Source organism: Strix uralensis, chromosome 4 (genome assembly GCF_047716275.1).
Source record: "Strix uralensis isolate ZFMK-TIS-50842 chromosome 4, bStrUra1, whole genome shotgun sequence".
Lineage (NCBI taxonomy): Eukaryota > Metazoa > Chordata > Aves > Strigiformes > Strigidae > Strix > Strix uralensis.
The window spans coordinates 61,601,106-61,617,201 of record NC_133975.1 but is presented as its reverse complement, the minus strand read 5'-3'; the positions used below and the strand labels follow the sequence as shown (position 1 = coordinate 61,617,201).

General features: G+C 40.9%; 1 protein-coding gene across 5 annotated transcripts in view; it reads right to left on the bottom strand.

The window, feature by feature from the left end:
- The window catches only part of TECRL (trans-2,3-enoyl-CoA reductase like), a 74,472-nt gene that overhangs the window by 29,822 nt on the left and 28,554 nt on the right, over window positions 1-16,096 (bottom strand). For all 5 annotated transcript variants that reach the window (XM_074866968.1, XM_074866967.1, XM_074866970.1 and 2 more), the window contains exons 3-4: window positions 7,917-7,961; window positions 6,559-6,662 (exon numbers count right to left, since the gene is read on the bottom strand). In XM_074866968.1, coding sequence (XP_074723069.1) covers window positions 6,559-6,662; window positions 7,917-7,961 — 149 coding nt within the window. The remainder of the gene's footprint in view (window positions 1-6,558; window positions 6,663-7,916; window positions 7,962-16,096) is intronic.

Here is a 16,096-nt window from a genome sequence, read left to right as displayed (position 1 = left end):
GGATGATAATGGCATAATTTTAGCAGCATCTCTAAATCTTCACCTTTTAAAAATTTCTGTATTTTGATGTTTGCAAAAATCCACAGCAGCAGCAGTTTTGCATCAGGTAGTACAATTCTTAAGGATTGCTTGAATATTCAATAATTTGAGTTCCAGTTCTCATGGAACTGGCTAATCCCTCCTACAAAACTTAAATAGCACATACAGAGGCACCTGAAACTTCCCTTGTCTGGGCAGATTTTGCAGTGACTCGTGTCTAAGAGTATTTCAGGCTGCAGCTCAATATTTACTGTAAATATCCAAGATAGGGATGGATTTGCTGTAGGATTTTACAGGCAAATTGCAGCTGACTCAGGCCAGCTTCAGGAACTCTGAGGTAAACAGTGATGGATGCTGTTAGTCCCCGAGCCAGGCCTGTGCTCTCTCTGAAAGAAAAGGGAGTTGAAATCCCAGCTCCCTCCTGTCTCTTCTCCTAGTAGTGAGCTGTCTGAACCCACTGGTTTGGCATTAGACCACTTCATACTCTGGTCAACATTCTTCCCTGAGAGCACAAACCTTTGCATGTTTCTTACTCAAAATAGAAAATTACTGCAAATTAACAAATGCTCTTATACACACACGTATATGCGTGTTCTATACGTTTGTACCTATACATATTCAGCAAAGCACTCAAGTTCTGTTTGTAACCAAACATCAATGTGAGTTCAGATTTGCTGCCAAATCTTTACAGGGCTTTGACAGTATAATTTTAAAATGTATATTTATCATCTGCTATGTAGATACCTAAATAAAATAGTGCTTTTTAAACATCTGGCTATTACTAATAACCTCAACTGGCTTTTCCATAGTGCTTTTCATCTAGAAGCCTCAAAGCACTTTGCAAAGAGGAAAATACTGTTATTTTCTTGCTGTAGATCTGGAAACTGAAATACAGAGAAATTCAGTAACTTGTCAAGGTCACCAGACAAGGTGGGCAAAGAATGACAAAGGGGCACTTGGTCTTCTCAAATACTGCTTCACTCTCTGGTTCACTCTCCTCTTTGTGCTCTTCTTACCCCCAGTATGGGGTTGAGCAAAACTTCCCCATACAAAATATTTTTGCCAGGCTTACTCATTTTAGAGGGACTAAAACTTCTCAAATTTGCATAGATTGACAAATTGTCAACATCCCTAGTTACTCTGCATACAAATAGAAAAGTGTCTACATTTATCAGCAGCATACATCAAATAGCTTTTTGTTCCTTAAGTAGCAGGAAGGGTTTAAGCATAAAGTTTTGTATAACTGAAAGAAACAGCTTGTTCTGTTTATGCTTACTGAATTCCTTCTACCTTCTTTTTGCATTTGAAGCAGTAAAAACTCAAGGGTGTTACTATAAACACTTATGCACAGGTTCTTCAGCCTGTATTGTGCTCAACAGCAACTAAATGTTCATCCCTCAGAATTAATTTTCCTTCTAGCTCCCTAGCTCCCAATCTGAAAAATTGACACGCTGGCATGGTTCATTGTGAGCTTGTGGCATTTGTTGCTGAGACCAAGAGAAATTATTGCAGCACTGTTTGCCCTATTAGAAGCAGCATTTGAGGAATCCCAATCAGCCAGCTGGGCAGTTTCAGAGGTCTCCTCTTCCCTTATCAGTTGACTTCATGCTGCCACTGGACAGGAACAAAAAGCCAAAAGTATATGTGGCCCAAGGAAAGGCACAAATAATATAAAATCATGGCAAGAAAACAAGCAAATGCAAGCTGTTCTCTTCTGATAACCCTGGAGGTTGAAAATTATTAGACTTAATTAAATGAAAAATAAGACCAATCTTGTGTGTGTAATTTGCCTTTGTAAAAGGTTACAATGTTTTTAAAGTTCGTAGCATTTGACTGGCATCAGCTTGACTTGGCCAGCTGTACCAAGGTAGAGCAACACTTACTGTGTGTTCAAGCGGAAACTTCTGCCAAGTACAAACTATTAGCTGTAAAATAGAGCTGCTTTGCGTTACAAATAATTGTAGTTGGAAAAGGTGCTGTAGAGGAAATAGTGACTTCTTTTTTTTCCTAGACATCATCTTCCATGATCAAATTATCTATTGATCCAAGAGGTTTAGCAATGAAAAACCATTTGGGAATTTCTCTCTCTTTGGCACTTTGCTCTAGCCGTTCTTAAGCCATGAACAGACTTACACAGAATCACACATTCTGTTTATTTGGAACTGCTGCCAGGTTTTCCAGGTACCCACAATCCTCTGAAAGCGTTATTCAGTTTGTAGGGTCCTGTCCCACAACTAACTGTGTTTGAATTGGCCACAAAATATATAAGCTCTGATATGTATCTGCTGAGAAATATATTCAGTGACATTCTCCACTGATACATCCTACAGATCCTCAGCTCTCTCTCTTACCTTGATCTCAAATTCTTTCCTTAGAAATGATCATATGAATTTTCTTACATTTATCTTCTTCACACTGGCCCACTAGTTTGCTAGGATTCCCAGACTTCCCACTCCTTCAGATTCCTCAGATCCTGTCTTTTTTCTTCTATTATAATTGTTTGTACTTTTGCATCCTATTGAGAGGTTATAAACCTTTATTGAATTGCTTTCTTCCATTCCCAGATTAGGGAAAACATCTTAAATTGTTCCCCATGGGAAACCCAAAGCTGACCTCAGTATAGAGAAGGTGGAGAAAATGAGTCTGCAGCAGTGTGACTGCCTCTTTTTCAAACCCATCAATGCTCATAAATTGCTCTGTATCACATTAATCCCACAGAATTCATGGGCCTGTTCCATATTTACAGGACTGAGTGAGCTCTGCCAGTGACAGTCAGAGCAAACTGCTTCTCCCCTATTCGCACCAACCCACACCCACAGGACAGAAAAACTTCAGTATATATGCACTGTGCGAGTAAGAGGAGAGAACCACGTTGACCGAAACACTGCCTTCCCCCCCGAGAGAACGGGTGCACCTCCTTATTCAGCACAGCATGTGCTTCCCCACTGTGTACACCTGCTATACATAAGCACAAAGCTTCAAACACAGATCTCTTGGCTTCTTGTTCATTTTCCACAATGTCTAACTCTGTGATAATTTTGCTTGCCAGCCAGAAGGGAACAGACCAATTAGTGAAAGCACGGCTTTTCAGATTTCAAATATGTTCTCGAGCTTAAATAAGTATTAGTCTCTACATTTCTAAATTGAGCACAATCTTTTTTTCATTGGAAAATTTGAAATGGAGCAGTTCTGCTGCCAGCCTCAGTATTTTAAGGTTCTCAGAAGTCAAAGTATTCAAGCAATCCCTAATTTTAAATCACAGTTACAAAAAATATTTACTGAAGTACTGTGTTTCAGGGTTAATCTTATGAAATTCACAGATTTAGAGGTAAAATATATTTTTCACAGTTCTGTGCTGTTTTCTCAGTTCTATTTTGATCCTTCTGGTAGCCTGCCCGGGTAGCAAGTAGACAACAGAAGTTGATAAATCAGGAATTGCAATCACTGCTCAAATGAGGAAAGCTTTAATGGAAGTCTGAATCTGAGCAGGAAGAATGGTTTTCTGCTTTGACTACAGTAGCAGTACATTCTTAGCAGTAGAATGCCAGCCATGTTTCAAAAAGTCACATGCCGCATTGCAGTATGTAAAAAGAGGTCTCTGTCAAACATGCTTAGGCCCAAAATTGAACAGAGATTAAAAATAAAACCCATCACTCCAGTGGTGGGAATTTAAAACACCCCTGGGGGTACAATCTTTGCAGGAGGCATATAGAAAAGATCTGTAAACTCAGCTTCCATTAGTATCTCTGCAGCATCAGTCAGCAAACCTCAACTATCCCCTCCAGGTAGGGTAAAGGAATTGGTAAATCTTGTGCAGAAGTAAATTATGTGCTTCAGATAATATTTGTTTTATAAAAAGAAGGCAGAGTGAAGAGTGAGTTCTAAAAAAATCCATGATACTAAGAAACAGGTTTTGTTTTCTCCCTGAATTGCTGTCTGGAAATGAGCCTTGAGGGCGTCCTTTCTTCTAAAAGAGCCAGCTGAGGTTGTATTTCTACCCACATTATCCCAGGAAAGGGCCTCACTCTCAAAAGAGATTAGCAAGTAATTGCTCCAGTGGAGAACTGCAAATCCCTCACCCCAGTTTGTCCTCCCTCAGAGCAACCCAGCCTCTAGAACTTGTTGAAATCTGGTCAGACAATCTCAGAGCTATGGTAACCTGAGCCCAGGGGATGTCTGGCCTTTCACAGCCAAAACACCAAAAATATTTCGGTCATTGTGCAACCATGTTTTAAGAAGGCTGAGGATAAGAAGGAAACATCCTTCCTACAAAGTGGCAGCCTCTGACAGAGGGACTGAGTAGACAACAGGAGGCAACAAACTCTTGAGCCACCAAGGTGGAGTGCGACAAGGGCTGGAAATCAGAGAATGTGCATGCTCCAAAAGGGAAGCTGAAGTTTCTTAATTAAGAAATATGCTCCTAGAGACCCAAATTCTTTGACTGGGAACAGACAACAGCATCATCTTTTATTTTACAACATGCCTGGTGAGGGTATTGCTCCCAGGAGGTGGAGGTGGGTACCACTTTCCCCTTTTAATAAACACAAGTCATTGTCTTGGTGTAAATCCCCACCATTAGGGGTCTTAGTGTTCTTGATCCTCAAGCAGACATCTCAAGTGTGATCTCCAATGAGGTGACAAAGCCCCAGAAGACTCACCTCTGTGTTTAGTTTTCCCCTAGACAGATCCATACCCAATGCATTGACCTCTGGAGCACCAACATATTTCCATGTGCTTCTATGTCTGTTTTTGGAGTCCAGTCCTGAATGTGGCCCTTTGTACCTCAGCTATCATTTTGCTGATGAGATAAGAATATTTATATTCTGTCCCTTGTTTATTTAAATGTCAACCCTTTAAATCAGAAGCATCCCTCACTGTGTGCATAAATCTGATAGAGCATCAAGGGGGATGGAAGAATGGGAGTTCTAAGCGCAGTAAAAATGGCAGTAAAACTATACATCCTGTGTACAAATTAATTCTTAATTGCTACTGTTAGAATACAATCTTCTGTGAATTTCTCTATAGTCATGGACTACCTATAATATAAAAATCTCTTGACTGTTTAAATGACATGGCTAGGAAGAAGGTTTCTCCCACTGAGAACGGAGACAATTTAGAGTATGGAACAGAATGAGATAAGATGAATATTCAGAAACTCATTGAGTCGACTTTCTGCATACGCAGATTAAATCATAAAAAAAATGCCACTGCCTGCAGTATCAATGCCTAGTCATAACTGCACTATTTATAATGGGATATTAAGCTTTAGTTATGTTACTGTCTTAGGCTACATAAACCACCAGGAAAGGAGAGAATAAATAAGGTTCTTGCAGATTACTTAGTTGTAGCAAACAGGAGGCTGCACTACTCAATTTTGCTTTGCAAGTAAATTCCACGGTGATGAGATGGGTTGGGGGGGAAGCAGGACCCCAACTAGCATTAATCAGTATAGCCTTAATAGGCCATTAATCAGTATGGGAATCAGTGGGGTAAATCTTCAGCTTTCAGAAACTGTAGTTCTGTCTTACTTGTGTCTTACTCATGTTTCTCACTGCAGAAATGGAGAATCTCATTACCCAAGATACAGATGTGGTCTGTGTGTTACTCCAGCTAACGCAGCACATGCAAACTACAGCAAAAGCTAGGTCAGTCTAGTAGTGAGAGTACTTTCAGCTCCACCAACTATGCCTGCTGCAGGATGTTGGAAAGGTCTCTTCATCTCCCATTCCTTCACTGTCCTTTCAAAAGTTTCTGTCTTCTGACTTTGAGCTGTGAAGTAATTGAATCTTTCACTTCCTCCTTGCACAGATGAGCCTGTAAGGCTGTTCCCCACAACCCCATTTGGGTGGAACGAGTTGCCTCTCTCCCACCACCCTGACCTTCCAACAGCCGCTCACAGGAAAATAACTGAAGTCAAACTGACACCAAAAGTAAAAACAGACCATGGTTCTACCTGCAGCATAATACAGGTATTGTTGCTCATGGTGCATGCTTTTGTTTTACAGATTCAAGTTTTGTGACTCCTGAGCCTGGATCAGCATCTTCTGCCTGGAATCCTTGGCCTCACCACTCTCTCAGAACTGTTCTTCAGGCAAACAAAGAGTAAGACATACCAATCCAATAATTTTCCTGAATTAGTAACAGGATTACCAGAAATTCATTTTTTTCTTTTTAATATCCTTCCACTTTCAGAGCTGAGGAGCCTTGCAGCAAATGAATATATTTGGCTACAGGTCCTGCACAGGCATATAAACCCTGATTAGCTAAAACTGGTTTTTAAAATTGATTTTTTTTCCTCAGGCAATATTGTTATGTCCACCTTCTAATCTTTAATTGGATGTCAGAGTTAGCACATTGATAACTTGGCTTACTATCCATTTAATTCTGTTTTGACTGCTGATAAAGTAATTACACCATTTGACATAGGGAAGGACAGGCTGAGGAAGTTGGAGTAATTTGATGCTAAAACACATTGTACATTAAGATGTGTCATGTCGATTGTTACAAGGACATACTTACTGTGGTCCAACCGACCTGCTGACCCAGGTCTGTAAAATATAGTGTAATGATGGAGGAAACGGCAAGGCTTTGAATGTTAATGGAATCCTTCAAATAGGGCCCATCTGTAATGACAAAAACAAAAGAGGAGATGGCATGAACAACAGGCGTCCTCTCAGAGGCTCAGCGTAACATGTAGGCTGCCCTGCTAATGGTCAAGGTGTAGGCCCAACTTGCATTCTGATTTATTTTGCTGACTTAGCACTTATTCTCCAGGTTAGCAACTCAGAGCATTTCTAAGAGAATTATTCTCCTCTCATTTTAACAAAAGCACTAGGCTGACGTGACACTGGGCGGCAATGCATAACAACTGTTACGATGCCACCTCTGTTAATCTAGACCATTAGAGACATGTCATGCAATCACACAGACAATTTCATAGAGCACTTTTTGTTCTGTCTTGCAAGACTAATGGGAAAGTCGATGTTATGCAGTGTCTCCATCACTGATATCTGCTGCTGAAGCATTTGCATTCTCAGGCTATTTTACAATAGGTGGCACCATCACAACAAACACAACTTCTTGGGCAAAAGCCCACCAACCAAGATTTCTTTGTAAGCTGACCTATGCAGGCCAGGTATATCTGAGCATTACATTACTTTTCACAGTATTCTGAGGCATCTGCTTCCAGTCCTGATGGATCTAGAGTATACAAGCAGAGACATAAAATGGCAATATCTGGTTCTCTTTTTTTAATAGAGGCAGTGAGCTGGATATTAGGAAACCCCAACAGCCACTGGCATGGCGTGTTGCCATGGCTGCAACACTTCTTTTCTCTTTTCCACTTTATGTATTGTGTCTCCTTTTCAATATATGTTTGTTGACTGTTTAAGTCAGTGAGGGTGCTAAACCCTACCAGGTGCTGAGCCCTCACTTTCTAGGGCTCTGCAATGCTACGTGTCCACAGACCAAATGCCACACAGCCCATGGCAGCTTCCTCTCCCACTGCCATGTCCACCAAGAACTGATATACTGGCACAAAAAAAAGAGGCTGTCTTCTGCAGCCAGTTGCATCTTCTGATAAGGCTGTAGCAAGTATTAAAGCAGTGCAGTCAGTGAGAGGAGTGAATGGTTTTAAAACTGCCTTGTCTTTCAGCCATGTACTCTATTCTGAAACATTTTTACTCAGTGGTTATGAAAACCATTAGATTCCTTTACTAATGAGGAAGCTAATAAGTTAATCACTGATATCAATTAATGAAAAAGTGCTAACAGTTCGCCAAATAATATATAGAGAGAAAGCAGTACTGTTAGGAGGAGAACTTGCCAGAGGATTAATAATACATAAGGTGGCTGTATTCAACCATATGAATACTTACTGCGTTCTAGTTGCAGGCCAACACGGGAAGGGTACCACTGGGGACCTGTTCAAATCACAAAGCACAGCCATTAATTTCATGGTGGAGGATCTAAATTTCTCTTTCTGTTAGTATTCTTTTTAGCTGATAGCTACAAATGTGTGATTAAAAAAAAATTCCTCTCTTTTGGTCTCACCTATACAAGGAGAATAGGAGAGAGCTAGGAGGAGCACACAATACACACATTAGAGCAGAAATCCCTTCTCCTCACTTGCGTGTTTGGAGGGCCAATCTCAATCCTGAATGCTCCATCAGCACACAAAAAAATAGGTGTGTGCATGCACCACTGGGAACTATAAAGAGGACCCTGTTTATTACTATATTTTCCAAAACTGTACTAAATGTGTCAGTCTTGCCTCTCCCTCCAAATGATGCTTGTTCTAGAGTCTGGTCCAAAGGGGTTAGTTTTTCCCATTTAGGAATATAAAACCTGACTAGGGATGTGCAGCTAGCCCTAGTTCTTAATCACAGATTAATCAGGCAAATAGAGACACAAAAAGCAGAGGCACCTGAGTAACTAATACTGGGGTATGTATGACTTCCATGATATCCATCAACTTAAGGATGTTCCCTAGAAGCAGATTTTTAAATGTTGTAGTTTAGACGTTGCTCCTAAATGCATAATAGCAGTTGGCAGTTGTTATTAGGTGCCCTTTGATGATTTTGGACAGAGACCCCTCAGTTTGTTCAAACAGGTACAGGTCTCCAGCTGCATTTGTTTCTCTCAGTGTTAGGGCAAGTGGATGGTTGCCACAGAAAGACTGCAGAAGGGATCATGGCTGTTCAAATTGTTAACTTGTCCAGCTCCTTGTAGTGGCTGTATGCAGAAGGCTCTGCCCCTACAGCTGTGCTGCCTGAATGGACAATATAAGCACTCCTCCTTTGAATCACAAAGACACACTACTTTGCTTAACTCTCACATACACTTCTGTTTATTGTTGAAGGATTTAGGGCTGACCTGGAACAGCCTGGGGAGACCTTACACACCGTATGGTGTTGACTGAGATTTGGGGGCAGCAAAGTCTGACAGACAAAAGCAAGGGAACAGCTGCACTATCACCACCTCCAGCCATTTCTACCGCATTTGTTTTTATTTCCTTTGACACACCTTAGGACAGTCAATAGCCTGAAAGAGATCTGTTTTGTCTTTTCGATTCAAAGTCTGGGTGAAACTGGTCAAATATAGCCATGGTTTTCCTTAGATCTATATTACAATTGTTACTATTCCTGTATTTAAGATACCAGTATTCCCACACCTTAAACAAATGGAAAAAAATTCCTCACAATGACTGTGATCAAATGTGGGAACATTTATCCTGAGAAGCTGTGGGGTCTACTTCCCTGGAGATAATCAGGCCTCAGCTGTGGAAGACCCTGAGCAATCTTATAGGACTTGAAAGTTGGCCCTGCTCTGAGCAGGAGCCTGGACCAGATGAGCTCTGACAATTGCTTCTACCTTAACTGTATTTCGGGATGATGAGGAGAAGAGCTTGTTCACCCCATCGGCTGCCAGCTGGAGGGGGAGCTGTACACAGTGTGCACTGCACTCACTGTGCAGTGGCAGCCAGCACACTCTCATTTCAAAAGCACTTGGTCTGAGTTTTGTAGGCAAGAACGGGCATTAGATGAACCCATGAACCAGGGCTAATAGCAGGAGGTGAGACATCCATCAAGTAAGTCGCAAACATTTTTTTCATGGTACCACAACAATCCATGGCTATTAAAGATAACAAAAAGAAGATAGAGAAAGAGCAGCTGTCTGACTTGTCAAGGAAGATATGATTTGCTCCAGGACAGCAGATATCAATAGTTATTTGGGAGCCTGAAATGCAATGTACTTGTGTTAAATTGGAATCTTCCCCGTAGCACCCCCTGCCTCATATTACAGTATGTTTCAATAAAAGCCAATTTACCTGATCCTGTGGCAATGCACTTTTAGGTATGGCTCATAATCTTCACAAGGGCAAACAGAGGTTGTGCGTTTAAGCATGTCATCCCACATTTCCAGTCCTTTAACCTCAGTACACCATTATGTTCAAACATACTCAAAGATTTAGACAGATGGAAGTGTGCTTTTGCCACTGCTTGTCTGCAGTGACCTTGTTATCAGACCACTGTGTTCTAGACCATCCTTGGGGTGCTGTCTGTATTTTGTTGGAGGGACCTGGAATTAGCTATTGGGATGTTCCTTCCCAGCTCTTACTATTGGTGGGGGGCCACTAGCTAATGTCAAGTGAAAATACTATGCAAATTGAGTGGTGGGCAAAGTCCAAACACATCTCTATTTGTAAGTATGTTGGTTTTAGTCTGAACATGAAAGTTTCCACTTTCAATCTTTACTGGCAGCAGACTTTATCAAGGCTGTTCCCAAATCTTAGCTGCCCAGGGTCCTGCAAAAAACAGGATTGCTTTCTGGAGAGAAGCGTGACCCCACTTTGTTCCTCAGTTGGTCTCAGAAGTCTGGCTGGTCAGCTCTCCCAGCCTGATGAGACTCCTTTCAGAGAGAGGAAACCCCACACATTCCTAGATATCAGAGATTTGCCTGTTCACCACTTGGTAGTGGATGGCCAAGGGGACCTTGGCCCCACTTGTCACCATTTACTTGTCCGCTTCCTGTGGCTGTTTTCCATGGGAATCCTCCAGACCTCTCACTAGGACAGCTCTGGATTTCTATCTGGCAATGCAGGAAGCAATTCCAATCCAGCCTGGCTCTGGCAAACACATTATTCATGTCATTCCTATAGAAAAAAAGCTCTCCTTTCTTTTAATAGTGAAAAGAAGGCAAATGCAGGGACTAATTATCATCTGTATTAATTCTTGTTACTGCCTGTCAGAATAAGGGGTTGATGGCTCTCTTGGATACCTAGAGGCTGTACTATCTGGCAGATTAGCTTCACCTGCTATCAGCAGGAGTTCAGAAGTGCATGTGGAGAGTGCATGCTCCCAGACAGCATAAACAAGTACTCACTACAGACAGAGACAGAGCTGCAGCTGTGTGCAGCACTCGAAGGCCTCTCTGCACTCCCACATCTGGCAAAGCTCTCCTTGCTTCCAGTCTAAAGCTTGAGGGTTTTTCCAGAGTTGTTTTTTCAGTAGGGTTTACTTCACAGTTTATTTTTCCTAACCCTTTCCATTGGCACCTCCTGCAGAGATTAATAGCAATTCAAGAACATGGGTGTCTGAAGTTTATCTTGTAACTGGTGTCGCATCTAAGATCAGCCATGAATGATTATTTGCTTTCTGATATTGTGATGGTGCATCAGAGCTCAGCCACATGGTACTCTATAGGTCACAGTCCCTCTGTATTCCTTGTGATCAGCAGAGCTGCTCAGCTCCCTTATGCAGGGTTATGGTTTTGGCTAGGTATTTCACACTTGGAACAAAGTTGTAAAATAACATTTCAACCCACTTATATCCCAGACAGGTTTTGACTTGAAAAAGCACATATAGACTGACCAGAAAATAAGAATGACCATCATGGTTCAAACCACAGGTCTGTTTAGCCAATGTTATATCCTCTGATATTTAGTCAATATTGTGGTTCTTCCATCACATTTCTTACATTTCTAGCATTTGTGTAGAACAGCTTTCGTTCCTTTCTTTGCAGTGTGTTTGGACAGCTATTGAAACGCCTTACTGGTTTTCCGTCTCCTATTTGATTATTTCTACCCTCCTGACTTATCCTTCTCTTGAAGGATGTTTACCTCAGTCTTTAATACAGTCACCCTCCAACCATGTGCACGTGGGCACCTGAAAGCTTTGTCTGTTCCTCAGCTGAAAGGTCATTCATAAACTCCTTGATTTTAAGTGACATCAACACCATTCTTCTTCACTAAGCAACCTGATCTAGTGAAAGACGTCCCTGCCCATGGAAGGGTGGCTGGACTAGATGATCTCTGAACATCCCTTCCAACCCAAACTGTTCTACAATTCTACGATTCATTCTGCTATGATTCAGACAATGTTCCTTCTATGTGTACAGGCTTCCTTTGGTCTGGAAGTGTAAGCAATTCATGATGAGTCTTAAGCCTCTTACCTTATTCCATCTTCTCTGTCAGGAATCTGTTCAAATTTTGTGGAAAAAATCCACATATTTATTTAAAAACAGTTAAAATATTTTAATGCTATTACCTTTAAAGCATTATAATTTTTCAACGCAGGATGGTATTTTCTTGGAAAGTGACTCAATGTTTCCTTTTAATAATCCATTTTAAAAAATGGGCATGAGGAAAAAATATTTAATTTTGGATGGGTTATTTGTTGTACCTGACAGTATTTAAAACAAAAATTAAAACATAAGGAAACTGACAGGATATATAAAAACTGACAGCCACCTTTAATTTGACCATACCTAACTATGAAACCACTTATTAGTACCGGATATAAAAAGGAGATGTAGTGCTATTAAACAGCCATACAAATGCTTGCTAAAATGACAGCTTCAGTGCCAGGCCCAGCTGCCAATACTGCTATGCAAAGATGCACAGAAAACCAAGTTCTACTGGTCCCACTGCTCACACACTTTGATTTTTCACTGCACTTATATACTAGCATTTCAGTAAATAAATCAGCTGACAATCACAGGAACAGAGAACAGTTTTTAAAGTGTCCAAAGTTACTCTTTATCCACATGATTCAAATTGACCTTAATGTGTGCTCCACCACATAAATATCACAAGAGGTTTTGAAAATTTAACAACTAAGAAATCTACATACTGGGTACTTTCCATTAGTTACAAAATTGAAGGGATCAGTCTAATTTTTACTAAATTTTATAAAGAACCTTCCATTAAAATTCTTTAGTGTGCTTTGTGTTCTGTAGTAAATTACAAAATCAAATGCCTATTTGTCACAAAGTATTTATGAAGTTATGTGAACCTGTCTGAGAGCAAAGGTGTAACATGATGAAGACCTCTCTTGCTGGGAAATTTGGTGTATTAGAATGCAGCCCTGCAAAAGCTACTCTGCTGGGGAGTGAGGAGACTAAGAAATGCAAAACAGAGCTGACGGACAGAGTCTGGAGATAATTAGCAGATTGACTTTCCATGATCAGCTAATTTTATTATCAAATTGTTTGCTTGTCATTGTATTTCACCACCCATGCATCTCTAATAACAAATAGCCTTAATAATTACAAGCAATACCTGCTGTGATATGAATAGGATGATATGAACAACAAAATTACTATAATCAATCATCAGCATCATGTTGTTTAAATTTGCAGAAATACAGGAAATTCTGGGGACCACTGCAGCACCAATACCCCTTACATGATCACGAAATGTTACACATTAGCTGCAAAATATAACAGCACTTGCTCATGTGAACTGAGCACAGCTGAAATGCATTCTACCACCTTAACCAGACAGTAGTTTTGATATCTATGTAGCAATAAGATGAGATTGCTAGGCAAGATTCACTTGTTAGTATGTGTGGGGATGGTGGTTTTGTGCATAATATATGAACACAGACAGACATACTGACACACATATTATCTGAAAACTTGCTGATGTCTTTCCTTGACAAGAAAATGCTGAACAAATAATACAGTTGCTCCATATCCGCGACCTTAAACAACAATGGTCATAAGTGTTGTTTCTCCTGGTTGCAGCAGGGGTGTTTGAGCGTTCTCAGGAACACTTCTGAGAAAACAGGAATAGATGGAGATATCACCACACTGACAGTTGCAGCCTTTGCTGGACTGAAGTTTGCATACCCTTGCTTCACTGATCTGACAGCAGGAAAGTGGGATGCTGAAATGACTTGCAGGCTGTTGCTTTTTGCTTTTATTTGGAAGAAAAGACTGTGGGATTTATTGTGCTAACACTGCACTTGAGTGATTCCTGGGCATGATGGTGGTAAGCAAAGCACACCTAAGAAACCACACTAAAACTAAGCTGGGCCACAAGACCAAGAGAGAAAGTATCTGAAGCTATTACTTACTGTGCTTCCTTTCACTGTAATAAATGACAGTTGCTGAGTACTGCAATCTGAATGACCAGCTCACTTGAAGAATTGCAGCTCTCAGCAGCAAGCCTGGGGCAAGCAAGGTCCCAGCATCTCTTCACATGGTCCCACTCAAAAGGCCCTGTTTGGCTGCAGACCAAGAGATGTTTTGCTGCTTTGACCAGCTAAATGCCAGCACAATCACCTGGGTCTTTTTTTTCAGGGCTTCTGCAGAGACCAGCTCTAGCCAGGCCCTCTTCAGGTACCACCCAGCTGGTCTGGCACTGTACTGAGCTCTTGAGCCCACCTGGGCTCGTAGGGGCCAGGCTACCAACTGTATGCTGCTTCCACCTCTCGCTAAGTCTTTAGGGCTGGCCTTGGGAAGGCACTTGCTGGATCCAGGATTGTTCAGTTAGACTGTTTTTCTTGTAGAAGTACCTTTGATATGGTGTAACAGAATATTTAAAGAGCGGGAGTGAGGTCTTGAACTAGATCCATGTTTTTATGGGAAGTCAGTGGAAAGAGCAGATCCAGTGTGTCCTGTTCAGTAAAATCTCAACAAGGTACTGCAATGGATGTTATTTTTAATGGCTCCATACCCAGGGATAAATCCCTTTTCTTTGTCAGCTTTTTTCTCTATTTTCTCTGATTTGTTTAATTTGTAAGCTTTCCAGGGAAGATCTCTGTCTATGTGTTTTACAGAGGCACCTTGACCTCTAGTTGCTGTGGGGACACAAATAACCACTTTCTTAATGACATGTAGAATTTGGAAAAGGAGCTATTTGATCATAAGCATCCATTTCTTTCTTCTGGTTTTTGTAATACATGAATGCATCTAGCTACAACCATACTGCTTGCACAGGGAGAGCAAGCAGTAAGCTGGCTGAATTGATGTCTCCAGGCATTGGTTAAGACCAACAGTCCTAAGGACAGGATCTGGCTAAGTAGCAGAGCAGCACACACTTTCCACAGACTACTAAGCAAGTAAGCCCCAGTGTGACAAAGTGTCTGGCTAAATGCTTCCTTTTTAGCTGTATATTTGATTGTTCCCATTGGCCTTAAAGGCTTAAAATCTGTGAACATCCATTTTTCCTACATAAAGTCACGTAACTGTCATGCTGGCACCTCTACTGAAGCCCCACAGAGCCCGATCCAGAAGGTTTTTCAGAGCATATCTAACATCGCTGTAGCAAAGAGTATCATATTGCATACAATGCCTGCAGCCATTTCCCTTAAAAAGTGACAGAATTTTGCTTTTCTTGCCCAGGAGCTGGCAAACAGGATAGCCCTGTCCATACGTTGGTTACTGGAAGCAGTTCATTTGCTGTGACTGTGCCCAGGTGTGGAATTCCAGCCTGTGAGACTCTGCACTGCACCCTGGGTTACAAATTCACCTGACTGCATTTTTATTGAAAAAACTTATATAAATGCCTGAACTCCTTGAGGAACAAAACACTCCTCTCCCCCTGTCTTTTTTTTTTCCCTGAAAAAAAAATAAAATCTCAAGACTTTAGCTATATTTCTGATCAGGCAATAATGGACACATTTCTTAAGAGTCAGCATAGTTTTTCTTAATGAAGATCGATTGTTATTAGTGGTAAACAGAATATTATTTGTCATTTAGAGATCAATTTATGTCACTAGCAGATTAAGCTTTCAATTTTCCTTCTGAAACAGCTTGACGCTGAAAACAACTGTGGAAATTCAGATGAGCAAAAAGCATCAGAAACTAAAAAGCAAGCAAGCATGCAACATTTAGATGCATATTTTAGTATTTTTGCTACATTGTTTCTCCTTTCCACTTTCAAAAAAAAAAAGAGATGAGGAAAAAAAAAAAAAAGCCAGTCCTGTGCATTTCAATTTTCTGAAAAGAAAAGCCAGTCCTGTGCATTTCAATTTTCTAAAAAGAAGAGCCAGTCCTGTGCATTTCAATTTTCTATGTAGCCTGCTGCAGAAAGTATAATTAATTTTGATCTTTCTGTGTGGATTTGCATTTAAATTAATGTGCGTGGGCAAGGCAAGGCAAAGGGAATGATGCTCACCTTTTATTTCATTAATAACAACCTTAGCGCAGAATACAGAGAAACAAGAAAATAGATGCTCTGACAAGCCTGGAGCTTGAAGCAACGTTCCCATAAGGGCCTGCCCTCAATCAGTGCAAGGAGGTGAGGAGGTGCTGAACGCATCGTGCTGCT